We start from the raw sequence: 22,759 nt of genomic DNA, 5'->3' as shown, positions 1-22,759 counted from the left end.
TCCTTTTCCCTTTGTTTTCATTTTATAACAACCAAATTCCCTATTATTTTCAACATATTCAAATTGTAAATATTCCTGAAGAGTCAAAATGAAGATCTACGTTAAGAAATCTACACTACCAATCTAACCCAGTCCACAATTCTGTCATCTTCTGAACCTCCTAAATATCCACTATCTTATTATTTATTTGGTAGTTATTTCCACAATTTACTATTATCTTTTCAAATGTATATGTCACACAATTGTTTGGATTTTCCAGCCAAGGGGCAGGGGCCAAAGGGCAGGAATACCCTTCCCATGGCATGCATGCCATAAATATATGCAGATAAAATACATCTTTTTTTAGTAAGCATCAGCTTAAGAAATACATAATACATCAATGATCTCATTCAATACACCAAATATTGAAAAATTACATTTTCAAAAATTACAGCTTATGTAAATTATTCTAGCAAGATTTATGTGTTTTATTAAGATGGAATCTTACCTTCAGCAAGATGACAGGATTGACGAAGACTGGTTTGCTCCCTGCTTTTAGCCTTTTCTACAGAAAGTCCTGAATCATCAAAAGTTGAATTCAATATTTCTTTGAAACTTTGTAGATCTACTTTTCCCTTATTAGAATCTGGTGTCCTAGGCATTTCCTTTCTCTTCTTAGAAAATGAGTTCAGTGTGTTTGATTCAGAAAGTGGTGTACTCACAACTTTTTCTCCTACTGGCAAAGAAAATTGAGAATAACCAGGAGACATAAATTCTTTATTTTTTGCTGCACTCAGTGGAAATTGTGCAAAATTTGGACTCCACTTATCTTCACTTGACGGGATAGTAATGGTTCTACTCGTAGAACTAGCAACATGATTTCGTGGTATTACTGCTTGATTTGAAGCATAATTTGCATCACTTATCTCCTTAATATCTAAACACCTTTCAGATAGATCTAAAAACTTATTATTTATACCTGATGCATGTTCTAATATTTCATCATCAGAATCTGGACCACAAAATCCTAAATCAAAAGTAACAGAGAATAAATCCTTAGAGCAGTCAAAAACATATTCATCACTCTTCAGGTTTTCCTCATGCACACCTCTCAAATCTTGATGAGATTTCCAACTATTAGTATCACAGATAATTTGATCTTGAGGTTCAGAATCATTGTCTAACAAAAGTTCATCAGAAATTAAGAACTGAGAGACCAGTGCCATTTCACTTACAGCAGTTTTGTCTGACACACAAGAAAATTTATATTTATTGTTTGAGGGAGAAAGGCTCACATCATTAAACTCTGTATTAACATCTTTGAATAGTGGTAAACTCTCATCCTGATCAGTGAGCAGTATTGGCAGGCCTTTGCTATCCCTATAATTTTTCTTTTCAACTAAATACTTTGGAGGGCCTATGTTTATTTGAATATGACTGCTGGATACTAAATTTTCATTTATATTATCTTTATGTACTTCATCAACATAGTCATTGAAGCTTGGGTCATCAGAAATTTTATCATTAGTTGCACTATAAAAGCAACTTTTTTCAAAAGAATGATTAATAGATTTAAGCGAATTCAATTCTAAATCCTGTTGAGAATTTACAGGTGAATACGACATCATACGGGTAGATTTATCATTTTGTAAATACTCAGTGCAGGGTAGGAAAGGCAAATTATGAAGTTCAGAACCCTTAGCAATTTCATATTCCAAATTTGAGAGTCCAATGAGAGGTGGAGGAGAATGAGACAAAAATCTCTCTACATTAACTAGTACCTCTTCCGTTAATGAATGACAATTATAAAATCTGTCATCTATTCTAGTTATACAAAGTTCTTCCTCAAATGGAAGAAATAAGCTAGATGAAACATATTTCTCATCAATGAAACTGTTATAACCAGAATCTAAAAAATTTCCAACAAATGAACTAGATTTATTTGTGAATTGACCTTCCATCAATCCACGTGGCTGATGAACATTTTCACTGACAGCACATACGGTAGCAGCAACTTCATCTATATCTGAGGCCCTTTTATCATTTAGTACGTCTACCTGAAAAATATTTTCAACAGTAGGACCGCCATCAGTATCTAAAGAATCCATAACAACATCATTATTTTCTTTTTTAGGCTGATCTTTTTTCAATTCTTTAGAAGATTTTTTCTTTAAAGAAGCAATATTAATAGGTTTGATTTCAGTTTGTTTAAAAATTTCAGCACATTCTTCATCAGATTCTGCCACTGAGAATGAACTGTCTTGATTTATATTCCTTGAAAATGATGATTTCTTGTTACTAGTAAAGGTGCCATTGGCAAGAGGATTGTATCCATTCTTGGAAGCACGAAATGTTGAACTAACATCTTCCATTTGTAAATAAGATATAATTTCTGATTCATAGCTGCATTTTCCCTAGGAAATCGGAAAATGAAAAAGTCACAAGAAAACAAAAGACCCAATACTAAACGAGTTTACTTTATGTTATTTTCCAAACAGTATTACATTATTCAAATAATTTTCTCTTATAACTTAAAAATTATTCTAATAAATCAAACAAAATTATAAATGACACTACTGTATAATTATCATAAATTATCTTTAATCAGTCAATATTTTTGCATCCTCAAAATTTAATACATGGAAGACCCACAATAACTGTTTGCAGAAAGAACAAATTTAATAAACACATAAGATTATAAACACTAAGTTTTTCACTTCTAACATTTAATTGAGCAACTATTCTAATTTCCTAAAAAAATCGATATTTAAGTAATTAATGTATATAAATGCAAATCACATATATGTATGTTAAATTTACTCTCTTGATAAAGGTAAACTAGAACAGCTTTTAGAACATCTGAAATAGATGTACCGGTACATCTATTAGGCTGTAGGCTGGAATATACTATTTTTAACAAATTTCCCAATCAAGAACTCTTAGAGTGAATTTGTCTTATTTATTTCTAAATCTAAAACAATAGTCCCTCCCCCATTTCTGACCCACACTTCCCTCTTCCCCCTGAGTGGCTACTTTAGTCAGGATTCCTCTACTATTCAGGGACTGAGCAATTAACTAATTTTTTTGTATAGTAAGTACACGAAGTATTTATTTGAGAATGTTTGTTTCCCTGCTGGTGTCTATGCTTCCCACAGAGTATTTCATTTAGCCAAATGTTGTATAACTGGGCCTGGGAGAGAGGTGGATATATATAAGTGCAGATTTTATGGAATCCACAAATAATTATTTTATATATGTATTCATGAACACTAGCTAATAATACAAATAGCAGCTACAATCTATTGAGTCTGCCAGTTACTATTCTAAGTGCTTTACACATATTAACTCATTTAATCCTCACAACCCTATGAAGAAAGTATTATCATTATCCCCATTTTACAGATGAAACTGAGGTCCAGAGAGGTTAAGTAATTTATAGATACATGAATAGTAAGATGTAGAGTTAGAATTCTAACCCAGACATTTTGGATTTCATACTTATAGTAGGTTCATCATTCTGATTCTCTCAAGGAAGAAAATCAAGAAACTGCTCAAGGAATCAATAATTCTCTAAACTACTACCAGGATCAAAGAGACATACCAAATGACCTATGTGATGGAGAATATTTCAATAAATCCCATTCTAACAAGAATCCTAAACTAGCTTTACTAACAGTTTATATAAATCATTAGTATATTAAATTTTTACTCTGGTTTATCTGTATTTTAGATGATATTCTTCTAATTAAGTCTACTAACTCACCTAAGGCAGAAAACCGGTTCCCTATTAAGATCACAAGGAACTTTATAAAAAACCAAAATATTTTAACTATCATTATTTATATTAAACACTTGTTTCTTGTAACTTCAAATTAAGAATAAATATCAAGTATTCTAGTTTCACCATCATATCAGTAAGACAAAGTTACAACAAAACTCTACCTCTTCATGTCTCATTCCTTCTATCATTTGCATAATGCTTATAAAATGGTGGCAACGATCTGAATGGTCCACTTGATACGTAGGAAAAGGATGATCCTGCCATACTCTCCAATCAGATAAAGAGAGTTGATGAATTCCAATGGCTGGGTCTTGAGTCTTGAATAATGATTTTAAAAATAGTAAAAATGATAAATATACATACTCAGATTTCATAAACTGATTTAAAAAACAGTATAATCAGCCTACTATAAATAATCTGAATTGATTTGGGTATTTTGAAAAACTCAGGAGGATAAAGAAAAAGAAAATAACAGTTCATGAGTTTGAGCCCTGCATCAGGCTCCGACTGACAGCACATAGCCTGTTTGGAATTATTCTCTCCCTCTCCTCTCTGCCCCCTGCCTCCCCCTCTCTCTCTGTGCCTCCCCCACTCCCATACTATTTCTCTCTCTCTCTCTCTCTCTCTCAAAATAACTTAAAAAAAAAGTTTTACATAGTTTCAAAAAAGTGTACAAGGATACTCATGACAGCATGATTTTGTTAGTAACATATTAAAAAGAATTCCAAAAACACAACAGGAAAATAGGTACTGAAGCAAACTATGGTATACTACAGAGTAACATAACAACCATGTAAATTATGCCTATGGAAATGCTCATATAGAAATTGGAAAAATGCAGACATTATGTAAATACACTACAGGGAAATAAAAATATATACACAATAAAGAATATAAAGAAATTAGTTCTACAAACTTAGACTTTAATATTCTTTTTAAACTGTTTATATTCTTAATTTTTTAAGCTGACATTCTAAACATACACATTCCTCTCCACTCCCAAAGCTATTGCATTATCACTATAAAGAGCATCTGAAAACATGTTCAACTTACTGGTCTGTCTTCCTCATTTTCTAAAGATAAAAACTGAACTTGAGGCAATGTTATTTCCTTAATTTCATCACTGTCTCTTAACCTATAAAGTCTGTTCCATAATTTAAATTCTTCTGCTGATAGGTACCAATCTTTCTTTGAATTACTTTGCTTCATTCCTACAAGTTGAAAAAATAATTGAAAAGAAGTTTTTAAAAATCTGCTAGGCAAACACAAAATACACAACATTAACTCAAACTCTCTGTTTATATCTATTTATGTTTGCTAAATGACTGATTCTCTTCCTCAAAACCAGTATTCTTCACATAATCATTTGGTTGTCACTTCCTGCTTCTATAGATCTTCTAACTTTCTCTCACCTCTTTGAAAGTACTAGTACAGCCTCCTGTCCAGAAGCTAACCTTCCATAATGACTTTGTTAATATAACAGAGCCAGGCAGCTAGGCTCTCAATCTTGGTTCGTTTTGGACTCTCTCCATGTTGTTGTCTAAGATCTGGCACAAAAGAGTCAAAAAACTTACCAATGAAAACTGGTATGATACTATCATTGTCATCTGAAAGATTATCTGACGTTTGGTTGGGAGTAGGGGAAGATGTCAAGTCTAAAAAGCATTTTTAGCTTTAAGTCTTAAATGAGGGGGGGACGTGGAGGCAAACAGAAAAGACCTGCTTCAGAAAGTGAAATAATACACTTTTTTAAAAAAGTATACCAAATTAGGGCACCTACATGGCACAGTCGGTTAAGCGTCCAACTCTTGATCTTGGCTCAGGTCATCATCTCAGGGTTCATGAGTTCAGGCTCTGCATGGGGCTCTGCACTGATAGAGCAGAGCCTGCGTGGGATTCTGTCACTCTTTTTGTCTCTGCCCCTCCCCTGCCTGTGCATGGGCTTGCTCGCTGTCTCTCTCAAAATAAACTAAAAAAAAATTTTTTTTGAAGGTATACTAAATTAACCCTTTCTGACTTCCATAACCTCTACAAAGGAAAATAATCAGCAAACTGGAAAGGATAAACAGTATAAAGAACAAACTCTGGTCCAATACCAATGAGGACAGAAAACAATCAGAAAGTCTACTGAATTAGGAATCAGACATCTTCTGTCTTAGCTATTCCCAAATACTGTATAACAAGCTTTTGAAGGCACCTGGGTGGTTCAGTTGGTTAAGCGTCCCACTTTGGCTGGGGTCAGGATCACATGGTTCATGGGTTTGAGCCCATGTTAGGCTCTGTGCTGGCAGCACAGAACTTACTTGCAATTCTGTCTCTTTCTCTGCCCCTCCCCCATTCATGCTTTCTCTCTCTCTCAAAATAAACAAATTACAAACTTTAAAAAAACAAAAAAAGCTTTTGTTAAATAACAGGTTTAAATTTTCAGGTCCCTTTGAGATCTAACAATTTGAGGCTCTCAGACTCTTAAAATTGGAAGGCATTCCTATCTTTTAGTCACTTTAAATAAGTTCAGATCTCTAAGCCCAGATGAATTATATACTAATATACAGAAGATTACATTTATACATACAATCTTAGCAAGATGAATCACTGACACTTGAAAAATCAGGAAGGGGCGCCTGGGTGGTTCAGTCGGTTGCATGTCCGACTTCGGCTCGGGTCATGATCTCATGATTTGTGAGTTCGAGCCCGCATCTGGCTCTGTGCTGACAGCTCAGAGCCTGGAGCCTGCTTCTGATTCTGTGTCTCCCTCGCTCTCTGCCCCTCCCCCACTCATGCTCTGTCTCAGAAATAAACATTAAAAAAAAAAATCTTTAAAAAAAAAGAAAAATCAGGGAGAATGGGGAAAAAAAGCATAGAAACATGAACATGAGCTAATATTTTTAAAAATAGGTTCTAAAAAAAACGTTCTAGAATTTTACAAAAGAAATTTGTCATCCATGTCTAGTTACATTTTAGAACCAATTATTAAACATATGGTTTATTTTAACATTTACAAAAATACAATTATCACTAAGAATAATTAATGCCAAGTTAATCAAGTTTTGATGCTATTATTAGTTAAATAAATTCAAAAGAATCCAAAATACCATTGACTCCTAAATAATTCAGGGGTTAGGTTATGCCCCAGCTAAAAACGGGCACTTAACTTTTGGCTCCCCTAAAACTTAACTACTAATAGCCTACTGTTGTTTGGAAGCCTTACTGATAACATAAATAGTTGATTAACATATATGCTTTCTATGTTTTATGTATTATTTACTATATTCTTATAATAAATGTAGAAAAATATTAAGAAAACCATAAGAGAAAATATTTACAGTATTGATCTATATTTACTAAAAAAAAAACTACAGTTAGACCAGTGTTGTTCATGGATCAACTATACATACTATCTTTTTTCTTTAGCCAAAGGTCTGGCAAAGTACTGTGAATGACAGGTACATTCCTATTAAGTAGATTTGTCTGAGGTTTAATAAGCATATCCAATAACAGCTAATTATTAGCTGTTACTAATAATTAGCAATAACAATGGTCAACAGCTCTGAGTTAATGGAAAGAACATTAATAAAGTGAATCCAAAGCAACGGACTAGGAGGGAAAGGGTCTTGAAACTTCATGGTATGAAAATCAGTGGAATTGACAGTTAAACTTGAGAGGTATTGTCTTCAAATATATAAAGAACTGCTACTTAAGTACACAAAGGATCAAAACCATTCCTTGTATCTAGAAGATAACACTAAATCAATGAGAAGAAGGTACAAAGACATTTTTCAACATATGAAAGAAACTTCTTCTGTATAGGGCTTCTACATAGGGAAGAACCTTTATAAAGAAATAGAATTTCTAGATTAAAAGATATTCAAGCTGAGACTGAATATGCATTTAACAAGAATACTGAATGCAGATCAAAACCACAAAGAAACATCATCTCCCAGCTGTTAGGATGGCTACTATCAGAAAGTTGAAACATAACAAGTGTTGGTGAGGATATGGAGAAATTTGAATCCCAGTATACTGTTGGTGGCGTCATAGCTGTACAGCTGTTAGAGAAAACAGCATAGAGGTTCCTCAAAAAATTAAAAATAGAACTACCATAGGATCCAGCAATTCCACGTCTGGGTACATACTCAAAAGAACTGAAATCAAAGAGATACATACACCCCATGTACACTGTAGCAGTATTCACTATATGTAAGAGATGTAAGCAATCCAAATGTCCACTGACAGATGAATGAATAGAGAAAATGTGGTATGTACAAACAATGGAATATTATTTAACCTTAAAAAAGAAATCCTAACTGGGGCACCTGGGTGGCTCAGTCAGTTAAGTATCCAACTCTTGATTTCAGCTCAGGTCATATCATGATCATGAGATCAAGCCCCATATTGGGCTCTGAGCTGGGTGTGGAGCTTAAGATTCTCTTCCTCTGCCCCTGTACAACCCTAAAAAAAAAAAAAAATCCTACCATTTGCTACAACATGAATGAACCTATAGGAAATTATGGTAAGGGAAATAAGTCAGTCACCGAAGCACACATACCGCATGATTAGACTATAGATATATTATTATCTAAAATAACATAATCAGAGAACAGAATGGTGTTGCCAGGGGCTGGGTGGAGGGAAAAATTGGGAGTTCTTACTCAAAACATCTAAAGTTCCAGTTGTATAAGATGAATATATTTTATAGATCTGCTATATAACATAGTACCTATAGCTAATATGATCTTCTTCTTAAAATATTTTTTAAAAATAGCTGCAGAAATAACTCCTATCTTGATAGGTAATTTGACCAGATGATCCCCAAGGTTCCTTCCAAATGTTAAAATATAACTATATGATTTTATGGTTCTTTAAAAGCTCTAAAGATTAAGCAAAATTTAAAACAAAAAATTTTCAGTTTCTCTTCTTCATAGTGTTAACATTTCAAGATATTTTCTTGATATCACCAAAATCTCTGCAGTTCTTAAACTACCAACTCTCATTACTAGAGATGCTCCCTGGCACCAAAGTATTTGTTTCTCACTGACTCAGTATCACCAGAAACTTGGTCTAACTTGGCCACTATCTCATATAAGAGTAAATTTAAAAATAAAAAAAAAAAATCTCTTTTGCAGAAAGGAAAAGAAACCATTTCCCTTCCTTATCTTTTATTTTTTATTTTATTTATTTTTTTTACTTTCTTTGTTTAAATAGGTTCCTTGCCCAATGTGGAGCTTGAACTCACAACCCTAAGATAGAGAGTCAGGTGCTCTACCCACTAAGCCAGTCAGGAGCCCCCATTCGCCTTCCTTTTCTTAAAATAATTCCAGAGATCCCTAATGTTTGTAAATCTTTTAACTCTTTGGTATTTTATGTGAACCTCTGTAAAGTCTGAGCAAGCCTCTAGTTAGCATTTCAACCATAGAGGTTTTCCTAAGGATGTAGGAACTCTCTCTGAAATGTAAACATCAAGGAAGATAGTGACTCTCTCTCCTAGTTACCAGGGGAGTTTAGCCCTAGGCACCATTCCCTTCACTATCTATTTACACAGATAAAAGAAGTCTTATTTCTTTGAATAAAGGCACTAAAGCTACCACAAATGGCTACCTTAATTACCAGGTGAATTGAAGATGAACTATGAAAGAATATATAGAAAAAGGTGCTATCCTCTTATGTGAGGATAAGTTACCATTAATCTTGAGAATATGTATGTAAACAATTGTAACTACCTGAAGGGACGTATAGGGTAGAACTTCTGTTTTGTATTATCTTAGTGGATTGTCTACGAATGCACACTAAAATCTGATTCAATCTCTATTCAATAATAAAAATGTTTCCTTCCTTTTCTGTATTTTGTAAAGATGATTCTCTGAGTTGGTAGGCCATTTTTAATCTTCCCAACACTGAGTTTCTATCACTATTCTGTCACTGTCTCCTTCCCTTTGCCACGTGAATAATCTCTTACCCTCTTCAACACTCATAACATCCTAAAATATACACTGAGTTTCTCAAAAGGGAAATATATCAACATATGGCCTGTTAACTAACAACAGGGAAAAAAAATGCATGGTTCAAATGCAAAGTTTTTTACTCACCATTCTTATAGGAAAAGATAGAGGACTTCCGCTGCAAGTTCCGAGAAGGCTTCTCTGGTTCATAGACACCACATGTGATGAACATTTTATGTAATTCTGGATTGATTCCATCAGGCACCATTCGTGGACTTCCTTGGTAAAAATGAAGAACTTGCCTGTTACCTGAAATAGCTTTATAAATACTTCTTTTGTTGCACTGACTTTGATTATAAGTCTGCAAAGACAAATGTCAAATTACATTATTTCTATAATAATCATCTAGCCATGACAAGAAGTTTGGATTTATTATAAACAGTAAATTAAACTCTGATCCACTTAAATACTGAGAATATCTATCTTGAATTTGAGGCCGGTTCAATTAACTCTTGAAAATCAGTTCAGGGGCGCCTGGGTGGCTCAGTCGGTTGAGCGTCCGACTTCGGCTCAGGTCATGATTTCGCAGTCTGTGAGTTCAAGCCCTGCGTCGGGCTCTGTGCTGACAGCTCAGAGCCTGGAGCCTGCTTTGGATTCTGTGTCTCCCTCTCTCTCTGCCCCTCCCCCACTCATGCTTGTGCTCTCTCTCTCTCTCTGTCAAAAATAAACATTAAAAAAAATTTTCAAAAAATCAGTTCAAAACCTAGTATTATAAAAGTCTACCTTCATAACCATATTGCAAAAAGGAAATCTATTGTTTAGGATCTTGCCATTTTTGAATAAGGCGAATATTTATATGTAAGTGTAAATTGCTTTTTTAAAAAATACTATTCCCTTATTCCAGCTTGTTACTTCATCTTTCTACACCTCAACTTTCTTTACTGTACACTGTATATCATTTAAATGAGAAAATGTATCTGAAGCACTTAGAAGAAGAGTGTCCAGGAGAGCAAGTGCTCATTAAATGTGGGCAATTATGACTAGTTTACAGATAAGAAAACTAACAACTGAACACAGAGGTTAAGTGGTTTGCCTGAGGTAACATAATTATAACCTAATCCATTTATTGATAGTAAATAGATTTTATAAGCTGCCAGATATTTCATTTATTGAGATCATTTTATAGATCAAAAGAATGTTACATAACACGCTATAATCACATGAAAAGTATCTGGGGAGAAATTCATTTTTCAGGATGAATTTTAAAGGGTCTATTAAACATTTTAAATCACTTTTTTAAAACTACTATAATTAATGAAAAATCTAATATGAAACGACATATTGGCCAAGGAAATAATCCCATTGAGTTACAAAAGTTACTCAAGATTATAGCAAGATACATTCATACTTTGCTATAATCTTGAGTGATGTAATTCAAGTCTCATCACTTTAAAAGAAAAAACTAAACTAAAAATAAAAAACAAGCCTTAGAAGCACAGGGAAATAGTAAAACAAAATAATACAAAAATAGTGACTGTTTTTTTTTGGTGTCTCTAAGTTGGTACTGAAGTACAAAAAATGTGTGTCTTCAATATGGATAAAAATTAGAGACTGAATCCAGTTAAGAATTCTCCCAATTACAAGAAAATAAATAGTCAGAATCTACTACAAAGTGGGGGGGAAAAATCAACCACAATTTCCTACAGATTGTTTCCACTTTGAATGTTAACAGATTGATATTTGTCTTAGGCTTTATTTCTCAAATTTCAAGTATCAAATCTCGTTTCTGAAAGTCTACTTACACGTTCTTCTCGTCCTTCAGCAAGGATAACAACAATTCTGCCTTGACGTTTGCGGCCAGTTCTACCCATTCGTTGTATAAGACGAATTGGGCTCTTCTGGGCATCAAAACATATTATAAGATCAACTTCTCCTATATCCAAACCTTCTTCACCAACACAAGTAGAAACCAATGTATTATAACCACCACTACGAAACTGTTTCACAACCTAAAATAAGAATGATTTAAAAATAACCAGATACAAACATAAGAGACTTGTAGGTCAAAACATACTTTTTCCACTCACCCCAAAATGGTGAAATTGGATTATAAATCAGAATCCAGAATACCATGGAATAAGAAGTGGCAAAATGGCAATATAAACCAAAATAGATTGTGGTAAAATGCAAAGAGCAGTCCTAATGCTTTGGTTACATAACGGTTGTGATGGCAAAAGTGTTTGCTAATCATTTACACATAAATAAGAAATCCCTGATATTATTTAGCATCACTAAAAGAGCCATGGGCAGGTAAATGGCCCAGAGCAATTACTGCTGCTTAATCATATCCTAGACTTAAATTTATTTTTGGGTGTATCTAAAGTAAAAACTTTTATTACTCCTAAAACTCCTATCTTACCTTTTATACTGCCATTCTAATGAAGGGTAGCAGAATACGCCACCCCAAAATATGACTGTGGGAGTCTAGGACATACTGCCCCAAAATATGTTGCTTTGACATATTGACAATATTGAACTGTAGACACTTGAAAAACAGCAAAAGCAGGGAAAGGCTTCCTCTCCCCTTATCTGTCCAAAAACAGATTCTCCAAAAGGAACTCAACTGTCATAAATCCCCTCCCCTGAGATTTTCATCAACCAGAAAAAATTGACTCATCACAAGGAGAGGCAACTAAAAGTTATTCCTGCACTTAGACAAACTTGATTACAAATTATCACACCTCCCATTTTTCTTCTAAGGGCCCATTCATCTTTCCTAAAAATCAATTAATTTCTACTTAGGAGCCTATGTCCCTCCTCTCCTTTCTCTTTTAAGATGGTATTTAAGGGGCAGCTGGGTGGCTCAGTGAGTTGAGCATCTGACTTCCACTCAGGTCATGATCTCCTGGTTCATGGGTTGGAGCCAGCGTCGGGCTCTGTGCTGACAGCTCAGAGCCCGAAGCCTGCTTTGGATTCTGTGTCTCCCTCTCTCTCTGCCACCCCCTCCCCACTTGCACTTGCACCCTCTCTCTTTCAAAAATAAACGAACATTTAAAAAAAAAATTTTTTTTAAGATGGTATTTAAGTCTGAATTCTAAGCCACCTTAGGGAGTTACTGATTTTTCCCTGAGTATCTCCCATGTATAACATAAGATATATATGTTAATAAACTTATTTGTTTTTCTCTTGTTAAGCTGCCTTTTATTACTGGGGGCTCAAGTAACAGCCAAAAAGGAATAATTATTTTTCCTCTTCTATACCAAGATTTCTATCACTTTAATAAAACTGCAGTAGCCTAAGAATTAATAAAAAGTCAACGAAACATTTTGAAAAACTTCCTTAAGCCTTAAAAACTTATTCTGAACTGCTCCGAGCCTCAGTTTCTCCACATAACACCAAAGTTGCAGTTTTGTATGTGGCAGACAGAGGTAGTAATAAGATAATATTCAACAGATAGATAAAGAATAGAAACAAAAGTGGAATGATAGTATTCCAGAGAAATCAGTCATGCACTTGAGTAAAGCCTCTATAAATGCCTATTAAAATATCAGAATACCCAACACAGGGCTCCATCCCACAATCCTGGGATCATGACCTGAGCCGAAATCAAGACTCAGGACTTCAACCAACTGAGCACCTATCCTTAAACTAGCTCTATTGTTGACAACAACAACCTCAAAAGCAGGATTATAAATTTAAACTTATCATGTTAAATCCTCTTGTAAACTTTTCCAGTAGCTTAGTAAGAGAGTTTTCTTTGAATATGAGAAACCTCAGAGTACAGGGATAACCAGTGATCATGATTAAAAGTTAAGATTAATCATTTCTCTTTGGAATCTGGAATCACATTAAGCCAAGGAAAGACTGACCTAATATTATCTGTACATAACTTAAAACACATGTCCTCTTTGCTCCCCCCCCCACCAAAAAATGGGTCACAGTCTTAGAAATGTAAAAGAAAAATAATTCTTTAATATAAATAGTTAACAGATGAATAAAGGATAGTTGACATACTTTTTAGGTAACATGTATAAATGAAACTATTATTTATTTGCCTAACACTGACTAATTTGCTGGGACTTTGAAAAATAAATATGAACCAGAGGTTCATAGAATCAATCATAGAAAGGGATACATGATTAATTACACAAATTCTACCAGGATTTGTAATCCACTGATCCTATCATTTTTTCATTGCTTACACTTTACCCTCACTCCACTCTCATATCAGAGTCCTCTGACTAAACTCCACCACTGAATATATCCCACTTTCCAACCAAATCTAAGCCTGTCCCCACATAGGTGAATGGAAGAAAATACCAACCATTCTTATTGGTTTCACTTTAAACTCATAATCCCTCACTTGAGAGGGCCTTTAGTGCTATCTGAAAATCATTTCATATTCCCTAATCCATTCGCTTTCCCCATTCTTCTAGAAAACTATATCCTCTTTTCTCCTCTTTGATCAAACTTCCATCCAACATTTCCTCCCATTCTCATTCTTGGCTGATGACAGGACAAAAATTGAGCAATCAAAAAAGACCTCCCACAGGGTATCACTGTCACATCTACTTACTCACCTGTATCTGTGCCTAAATAGTCCACCTTCCCTCCTGCTGTTTTGGATAAACTGTGTTTTTAACTGAGATCAGCTCCTATAGTTTTGTATACTAGATCCCATTGGTTTCCTCACCTACTAAAGATCATACTAGCAATACTCTTGTCTCTGCTCTGTTACCAATTTTTCTTTCTCAGTTGATCATTCCTATCAGTATACAAGCATATTGTTATATCTCCTAATTTCAAAGAAACAATACTTCCATCTCTTCTCTCCTTTACAGCAAAAATTCTTGAAAGACTTGTATACTTGCTATCTCTAGGTCTCCTCTTCCTGTTCTGTCTTGAAAATACCTCAATCAGTCTTGTCCCCACAATTCCAATGAAACTGTCCTTTTCAAGGTCACCTGCCTTCTGATCTCTTAATCCAAAGGTCAATTCCCATTTTTCATCTCATGACCTACTAGCAGTAGGTCTGCGACTAGCAGCACTTAAACAGTTCCTCCTGCTCATTTGGCCCACAAGTATCACACTCTCCTGGTTTTTCTACTATTACTAGCTACTTACTCTTATTCCCAAGGAAATCATAATCACTGCTTATACTAATAACAATGAAACCCTTGGCTCGGTCTTTGGACATCTTGTCTATCTCTATTCCATCACTTGGTAATTTCATCCAGTCTCACGTATATGATGATGATGATTCCCAAATATATATTTCCACAAACGTGTGAACTCATGAACTTAAGATTCATATATTCAACTGTTTATTCAACATCTCTATTTGACATTTAAAACAATGCAACTCTGGGGCGCCTGGGTGGCGCAGTCGATTAGGCGTCCGACTTCAGCCAGGTCACGATCTCGCGGTCCGTGAGTTCGAGCCCCGCGTCGGGCTCTGGGCTGATGGCTCAGAGCCTGGAGCCTGTTTCCGATTCTGTGTCTCCCTCTCTCTCTGCCCCTCCCCCGTTCATGCTCTGTCTCTGTCCCAAAAATAAATAAACGTTGAAAAAAAAAAAAAAAAAAAAAAAAAAAACAATGCAACTCAAAGTGTAGTTCGTGAACTGTTTATTACTGTTGAGGTTCAGGTGTTTAGAAATTTGACAGAGTAATACTATGTTTGTTGGCTTTAATAATAAAAAATCTGGCCATGAATATTGTTTTCATTAATTTTATTTTTTTAGTAATTCATTTTTATTCAACAGTATCTGTGACATACTAAGAGGAAATAAACTAGTCCTCCATCAACTAGTCCTCCATCAACTTTGATACTCCAAAAAACACTAATCTCATAGGTATGCCAAAGTTAACTCATCCAGAACCAAGTTACTGATATTTCTCTCCAAAACTTGCTCTTCCTACAGTCTTATCCATCTTCGTTAATGGCAGCTCTTTTCAGTTGCTCAAGCCAAATTCCTGGAATCATCATTGGAGTCACCCTTCACCTTCCTCAATCTCACACCCCACTTTAATTTGTCAATAAATCCCATCAGCTTGACCTTAAAATATATCCAGAATCCAACCAGTTCTCACAACCTTCCATGCTACCACTATAGTCTAAGCTACCATCATCTTTAGCTTGGTATTATAATAAGTCTTCCAATTGGGTTTCCTGTTTCTACCCTTAGTACCTTATACTTTATTCTGAAGATAGCAACCAGTGTGATTCTTTTAAAATATAAACCAGGCTGTAACCCTCACCTATTTCAAACTCTCTAAAAGGGCTTCTTCTTTTCCCATCTCCCTCACAGTAAAAGCCAAAGTTACTGAAATGGATACACTCCACTTACACCACTGCACAGAGCATCTAAATTGACAATAAATAAGCAAACAGTGGCTTTGAATGACACACTGGACCAGATGGACTTAAATATATTCAGAACATTCCATCCTGTATCAGAATACCCATTCTTTTCAAGTGCACATGGATATTCTCCAGAATAGATCACATATTAGATCACAAAACAGGCCCCAAGAAATTCACAAAGATTGAGAGCATACCATGTATCTTATCTGACCACAATGCTATGAAACTAAAAGTCAACCACATGAAAAATTTAGAAAGACCACAAATACATAGAGGTTAAAGAACATCCTACTAAAAACATGAATGGGTCAACCAAGAAATCAAAAAAATAAAAACAAAATACAGTAAAACAAATGAAAATTAAACAGTCGAAAATCTTTAGGATGCAGCAAAAGTGGCCATAAGAGGGAAGTATACAGCAATACAGGCCAACTTCAGGAAGCAAGAAAAATCTCAAACAACCTAACCTTACACCTAAAGTGACTAGAAAAAGGAAAAAAAAAAAAAAAAAAAAAGGAAGCCTAAAGTCAGGAGAAGGAAGGAAACAATAAATATTAGAGCAGAAATAAATGATACGGAAACTAAAAAAAGAAACAAAAACAAAACAATAGAATGGGTCAATGAAACCAGGAGCTGGTTCTTTGGGGGAAAAAAAAAATCAATAAAGTTGATAAAACTCTAGCCAGATTTATCAAAAAGAAAAGAGGGCCCAAATTTTAAAAAATCGCAAATCATAGAGGAGAAATAAGAACACCACAAAAGTACAATTATAAGACAACCTGGAAGAAATGGATAAATTCCTAGGAACATATTAACCACCAAATGGAAACAGGAAGAAATAGAAAACTTGAACAGACTGATATCCAGCAAAGAAACTGAATCAGTATTCAAAAATCTCCCAAGACACAAAACTCCAGGGCCAGATGGCTTCACAGGCAAATTCTACCAAACATTTAAAGAAGAGTTAATACAGGGGCGCCTGGGTGGCTCAGGTGGTTAAGCTTCCAATTTCGGCTCAGGTCATGATCTCATAGTTCACGAGTTCAAGCCCCGCATCAGGCTCTCTGCTGACAGCTAAGAGCCAGGAGCCTGCTTCAGATTCTGTGTCTCCCTCTCTTTCTGCCTCTCCCTCCCTCCCTCTCTCTCTCTCAAAAATAAATAAAACATTTAAAAAATTTTTTTTAAAAAAGGAGAGTTAAAAACTATTCTTCTCAAACTATTCCCAAATTAAAAAAAAAAACAAAAAAAAAAAAAAAAAAAAAACAGAAAAGGAAGGAAAACTTCCTAATTCATTCTATGAGGCCAGCATTATCCTGACACCAAAAGCAGAAAAAGACACCACTAAAAAACAGTACAGGCCAATATCCCTGATGAACATGAATGCAAAAATTCTCAACAAAATACCAGCAAACCAAATAAAAAAAATACAGTAAAAGAATCATCAAGTGGGATTTATTCCTGGGCTCCAAGGGTGGTTCAACATTTGCAAATCAATCGATGTAATACACCACAGTAATAAAAGAAAGGATAAGAATCATATGATCTTTTCAATAGATGCAGAGAAGACATTTGAAAAAGTACAACATCCATTCATAATAAAAACCCTCAACAAGGTAAGTTTACAGGGAATATACCACAACATAATAAAGGCCATAGATGCAAAACCCACAGCTAGTATCATCCTCAATGGGGAAAAAGTAAGAGCTTTTCTCTATGTTCAGAAACAAGAGAAGGATATCTATTCTCACCTGTGTTATTTAACATAGTACTGGAAGTCTAGCTATACCAATCAGGCAACACAAAGAAATAAAAGGCATCCAAATCAGCAAGGAAGAAGTCAAACATTCACTATTTGCAAATAACATGATACTGTATGTAGAATACCCAAAGACTCCACCAAAAACTTCTACAACTGATAAATTCAGTAAAGTTGCAGCATACAAAAATCAATGTACAGGGGCCCCTGGTTGGCTCAGTCGGTTGAGCGTCCGACTTCGGCTCAGGTCATGATCTCACGGTCTGTGGGTTCAAGCCCCGAATCGGGCTCTGTGCTGACAGCTCAGAGCCTGGAGCCTGTTTCAGATTCTGTGTCTCCCTCTTTCTCTGACCCTCCCCTGTTCATGCTGTCTCAAAAATAAATAAATGTTAAAAAAAAAAATTTTTTTTAATAAAAAAAAATCAATGTACAGAAATCTGTTGCATTTCTATACACCAATAATGAAGTAGCCCAAAGAGAAATTATGGAATCGATCCCATTTACAACTGCAGCAAAAACCATAAGATACATAGGGATAAACCGAAACAAAGAGGTAAAAGACCTGTACTCTGAAAATTATAAAACACTGATGAAAGAAACTGATGATACAAAGAAATGGAAAAACATTCCATGCTCATGGATTGGAAGAACAAATATTGTTAAACCGTCTATACTACCCAAAGCAATTTACACATTTAATCAATCTCTTTCAAAATACCACCAGCATTTTTCACAGAGCTAGAACAAACAATCCCAATATTTGTATGGAACTCCAAAAGACCCCAAATAGCCAAAGCAACCTTAAAAAAGAAACGTAAAGCTGGAGGCATCACAATTCTGGACTTCAAGTTATATTACAAAGCTACAGTGATCAAAATAATATGGTAGTGGCACAAAAACAGACACATAGATCAACAGAACAGAACAGAAAATCTGAAAATGGATCCACAACTGTATGGTCAATTAATCTTCCACAAAGCAAGAAAGAATATCCAATGGGAAAAGACAGTCTCTTCAAATTAATGGTGTTGGGAAAACTTGACAGCAACGTACAGAAGAATGAAACTGGACCACTTTTTTTACACCATACAAAAAAATAAATTCAAAATGGATTGAAGACCTAAATGTGAGACTTGAAACCATCAAAATTCTAGAGTAGAATAAAGGTAGTAACCTCTTGACATCAGCTGTAGCAACTTATCCTGAGGGAAGGGAAACAAAAGCAAAGATAAACTACTGGGACTACATCAAAATAAAAAACTTGTGCACAATGAGGGAAACAATCAATAAAACTAAAAGGCAACCTATGGAATGGAAGAAGACATTTGCAAATGACATAGCCAACAAAAGGTTAGTATCCAAAATATCTAAAGAATTTATAAAACTCTCAACACCCAGGGTGCCTGGGTGGCTCAGTCGGTTAAGCATCCAACTTCAGCTCAGGTCATGATCTCACAGTTCGTGGGTTTGAGCCCCACATGGGACTCTGTGCTGACGCTCAGAGCCTGGAGCCTGCTTTGGATTCTGTGTCTCCCTCTCTCTCTGCCCCCTCACCTTCTCACACTCTGTCTCTCTCTCTCTGTTTCACTCTCTCTCAAAAATTAATAAACATTAAAAAATATTTTTAAAAAAAACTCAACACCCAAAAAAGAAAGAATCCAATTTAAAAATGGACTTAAATTGACATTCTTCCAAAGAAGACATCCAGATGGCTAACAGATACATGAAAAGATGCTCAACATCACTATCAAGGAAATACAAATCAAAACTATAATGAGAGATCACCTCACACTAGTCAGAATGGCTGAACTGAACAACACAAGAGATAGCAGGTGTTGACAAGGATGTGGAGACAGGGGAACCCTCTTACACTGGTGGTGGGAATGCAAACTGGTGCAGCCACTCTGGAAAACTGTATGGAGGTTCCTCAAAAAGTTAAAAATAGAACTACCATATGATCGAGCAATTGCACCGCTAGGTATTTACCCAAAGAAGACAAATATACTAATTCCAAGGGATACATGATCACTATGTTTATTGCAGCATTATTTAAAGTAGTCAAATTATGGAAACAGCCCAAGTATCTATCGACTAATGAATGGATAAAGAAGATATAGTATGTGTATGTGTGTGTGTGTGTGTGTGTGTGTGTATATATATATATATATATATATATATATATATATATAGTGGAATATTACTCAGCCATAAAAGAGAATGAGATCTTGCCATTTGTAGTGACATGGATGGAGCTAGACAGTATTATGCTAAGTGAAATAAGTCAGTCAAAGAAAGACAAATCACATATGATTTCACTCATATGGAATTTAAGAAACAAAACAAATGAACAAAGGAAAAGAAAGAAGAGAGAGGGAGACAAACCTGGAAACAGAACAAACTGACGGTTATCAGAGGGGAGGTAGGTAGGAAAATGGCTAAAATAAGTGACGGGGATTAAGGAGTACACTTGTGTGATGAGCTCCATTTGTTGTATGGAAGTGTGACTCACTATCATACATCTGAAACTAATATTATACTATATGTTAATTAACTGAAATTCAAATAAAAACTTAAAACAAAATTGGGGTGCCTGGGTGGCTCAGTTGGTTAAGCATCCGACTTCAGCTCAGGTCATGATCTCACGGTTCACGAGTTTGGGCACCACATCAGGCTCTGTGCTGACAGCTTGGAACCTGGAGCCTGCTTCGGGTTCTATGTCTCCCTCTCTCTGTGCCCCACCCCCTCTCACTCTTTGTCTTTCTCTCTCTCAAAAATAAATAAAAACATTAAAAAAATTTTTTTTAACTTAAAAAAAATGGAAATGACGTAAAAAGTCCTAAAAGATCTGGTCTCCTACTTCCTCTCTCACTTCATCTCCTGTTTTTAAAGAAATGAAAAAACTTACTTACAACTATTTGCACAAAAGCTTATTTTAGAATAAAACTGCAGGAAAGCAATTATTGCAGGAATAAGAAAAAGGGTTGCTACTCTAGCCTATATAAAAATATTACTGACATAAGTGAGGAAAGCACAAAGCTAATATAAAATCAATAAGGTTTCTTACGGTAACTGACAAACTCAGGAAATAATGATTTTAGGTAATAATAAAACTGGCCAGAGATTAGGTTGGGTACTATTAGTATTTCAAAATGCTTAACTCCTTAGACAAAAATCTACTTCATTTTTCATTCATATATAAATGTAAGAGTAGTAATAATAACCTGCTAGATATCTGAACCTTTTAAAATACATATAATCAGACTTGAGAAAGGTAAAGTTATTCTGTTTCAGACTCAGGGAAACCTCTTAGACTGTCCCCACAGATCCAATCAGCTTAAACAAACTCTGCTGAGTGCAGTAAGGACTGGTATAAAAGGTATTTAAAGAATAGTATTCCTCTTGTAACTAATGTTTACAAAGTGAAGAAAAGATCTGTCAAAATTAATTAGACATTAAAGACACACCTAATTGTCAATGACTACTCAAATGAAGACCTATAGTTAATCTACAGAAACCTGTATACAATTTATAAAAATCAATAGTCTAAAACATCCCCAAAACACATACATAGCACTTAGAAAACTTATGACCTCTTATTCAGAGCATAAATGGTTTCATCTGACTGTATTTTTAAATTAAGATTTTTAAATAATAGGGTACCTGACTGGCTCAGTCTGTTGAGCATGTGACATTTGATCTGGGGGTTGTGAGTTTGAGCCCCATATTGGGTGTAGAAATCACTTAAGAAATTAATAAAAACTGGAGCTCCCAGGTGGCTCAGTCAGTTAAGCGGCCGACTTCAGCTCAGGTCATAATCTCACAGTCTGTGAGTTCAATTCCCGTGTCAGGCTGTGTGCTGACAGCTCAGAGTCTGAAGCCTGCTTCCGATTCTGTGTCTTCCTCTCTCTCTGCCCCTTCTCTGCTTGCTCTCTCTCTCTCTCTCTCTCTCAAAAATAATAAACATTAAAAAAAATTTTTTTTTAATTTTTTTTTTTCAACATTTATTTATTTTTGGGAAAGAGAGAGACAGAGCATGAACGGGGGAGGGGCAGAGAGAGAGGGAGACACAGAATCGGAAACAGGCTCCAGGCTCTGAGCCATCAGCCCAGAGCCTGACGCGGGGCTCGAACTCACGGACCCTGAGATCGTGACCTGGCTGAAGTCGGATGCTTAACCGACTGCGCCACCCAGGCGCCCCAAAAAAATTTTTTTAATAAAAAAAAAGAAAAATTAAAATTAAAAAAAAATGCATCTTTGGGGTGCCTGGCTGGCTCAGTCAGTGCAACGTGTGACTCCTGATCTCAGGGTTGTGAGTTTAAGCCCCACACTTGGGTGTAGGGATTTCTTAAAAATAAAATCTAAGGGAAAAAAAGATTTTTAAATAACAGAAAAAGAAATAAGCTCATTATTTGTTCAGAATATATAACTAAAGTGACTTAAAATAAATAGTAAACATTTACTGAAGGCTCTACAGTAGGATTTCATTTAATGCTTGCGACAACTCTATCAACTATGTTTACAGGTAAGGAAAACTGCGGCACAAGAAGTAGAGGAACTAAGTGGTAGGGCCAGGATTCCAACCTCGGTAATACGATTTCAGAGCCTTTCTGCTTAACCACTACACATTACCTTGCTTGAATAAAGTCTCAAAATCACAAAAAACACTTTTCTGATCTTTCAAAATATGCCTGTTTATTTACATGTTTACTATAAAATTATCTTTAAGAAGTAGCTGATTGAGGGGTGCCTGGGTGGCTCAGTCGGTTGAGTGTCCAACTCTTGATTTCGGCTCAGGTCATGATCTCACGGTTCATGGGATCGAGCTCTGTGCTGGCTTCTGCACTGACAGCGTGGAGCCTGCTTGGGATTCTCTCTCCCCCTCTCTCTTTCTCTCTGCCTCTCCCCAATTCACGTGCACTCCCTCTCTCTCTCTTAAATAAACT

At 35.3% G+C, this 22,759-nt stretch overlaps 1 protein-coding gene across 4 annotated transcripts in view; it reads right to left on the bottom strand.

Annotated features, from left to right (window-relative positions):
- The window catches only part of FANCM (FA complementation group M), a 67,530-nt gene that overhangs the window by 23,909 nt on the left and 20,862 nt on the right, over window positions 1-22,759 (bottom strand). For all 4 annotated transcript variants that reach the window (XM_045059873.1, XM_045059874.1, XM_045059872.1 and 1 more), the window contains exons 10-14: window positions 11,499-11,705; window positions 9,844-10,057; window positions 4,814-4,971; window positions 3,922-4,077; window positions 488-2,393 (exon numbers count right to left, since the gene is read on the bottom strand). In XM_045059873.1, coding sequence (XP_044915808.1) covers window positions 488-2,393; window positions 3,922-4,077; window positions 4,814-4,971; window positions 9,844-10,057; window positions 11,499-11,705 — 2,641 coding nt within the window. The remainder of the gene's footprint in view (window positions 1-487; window positions 2,394-3,921; window positions 4,078-4,813; window positions 4,972-9,843; window positions 10,058-11,498; window positions 11,706-22,759) is intronic.

The sequence above is a fragment of the Felis catus genome, chromosome B3 (assembly GCF_018350175.1).
Source record: "Felis catus isolate Fca126 chromosome B3, F.catus_Fca126_mat1.0, whole genome shotgun sequence".
Classification (NCBI taxonomy): Eukaryota; Metazoa; Chordata; class Mammalia; order Carnivora; family Felidae; genus Felis; species Felis catus.
This window is presented reverse-complemented; position numbering and strand designations above follow the sequence as displayed.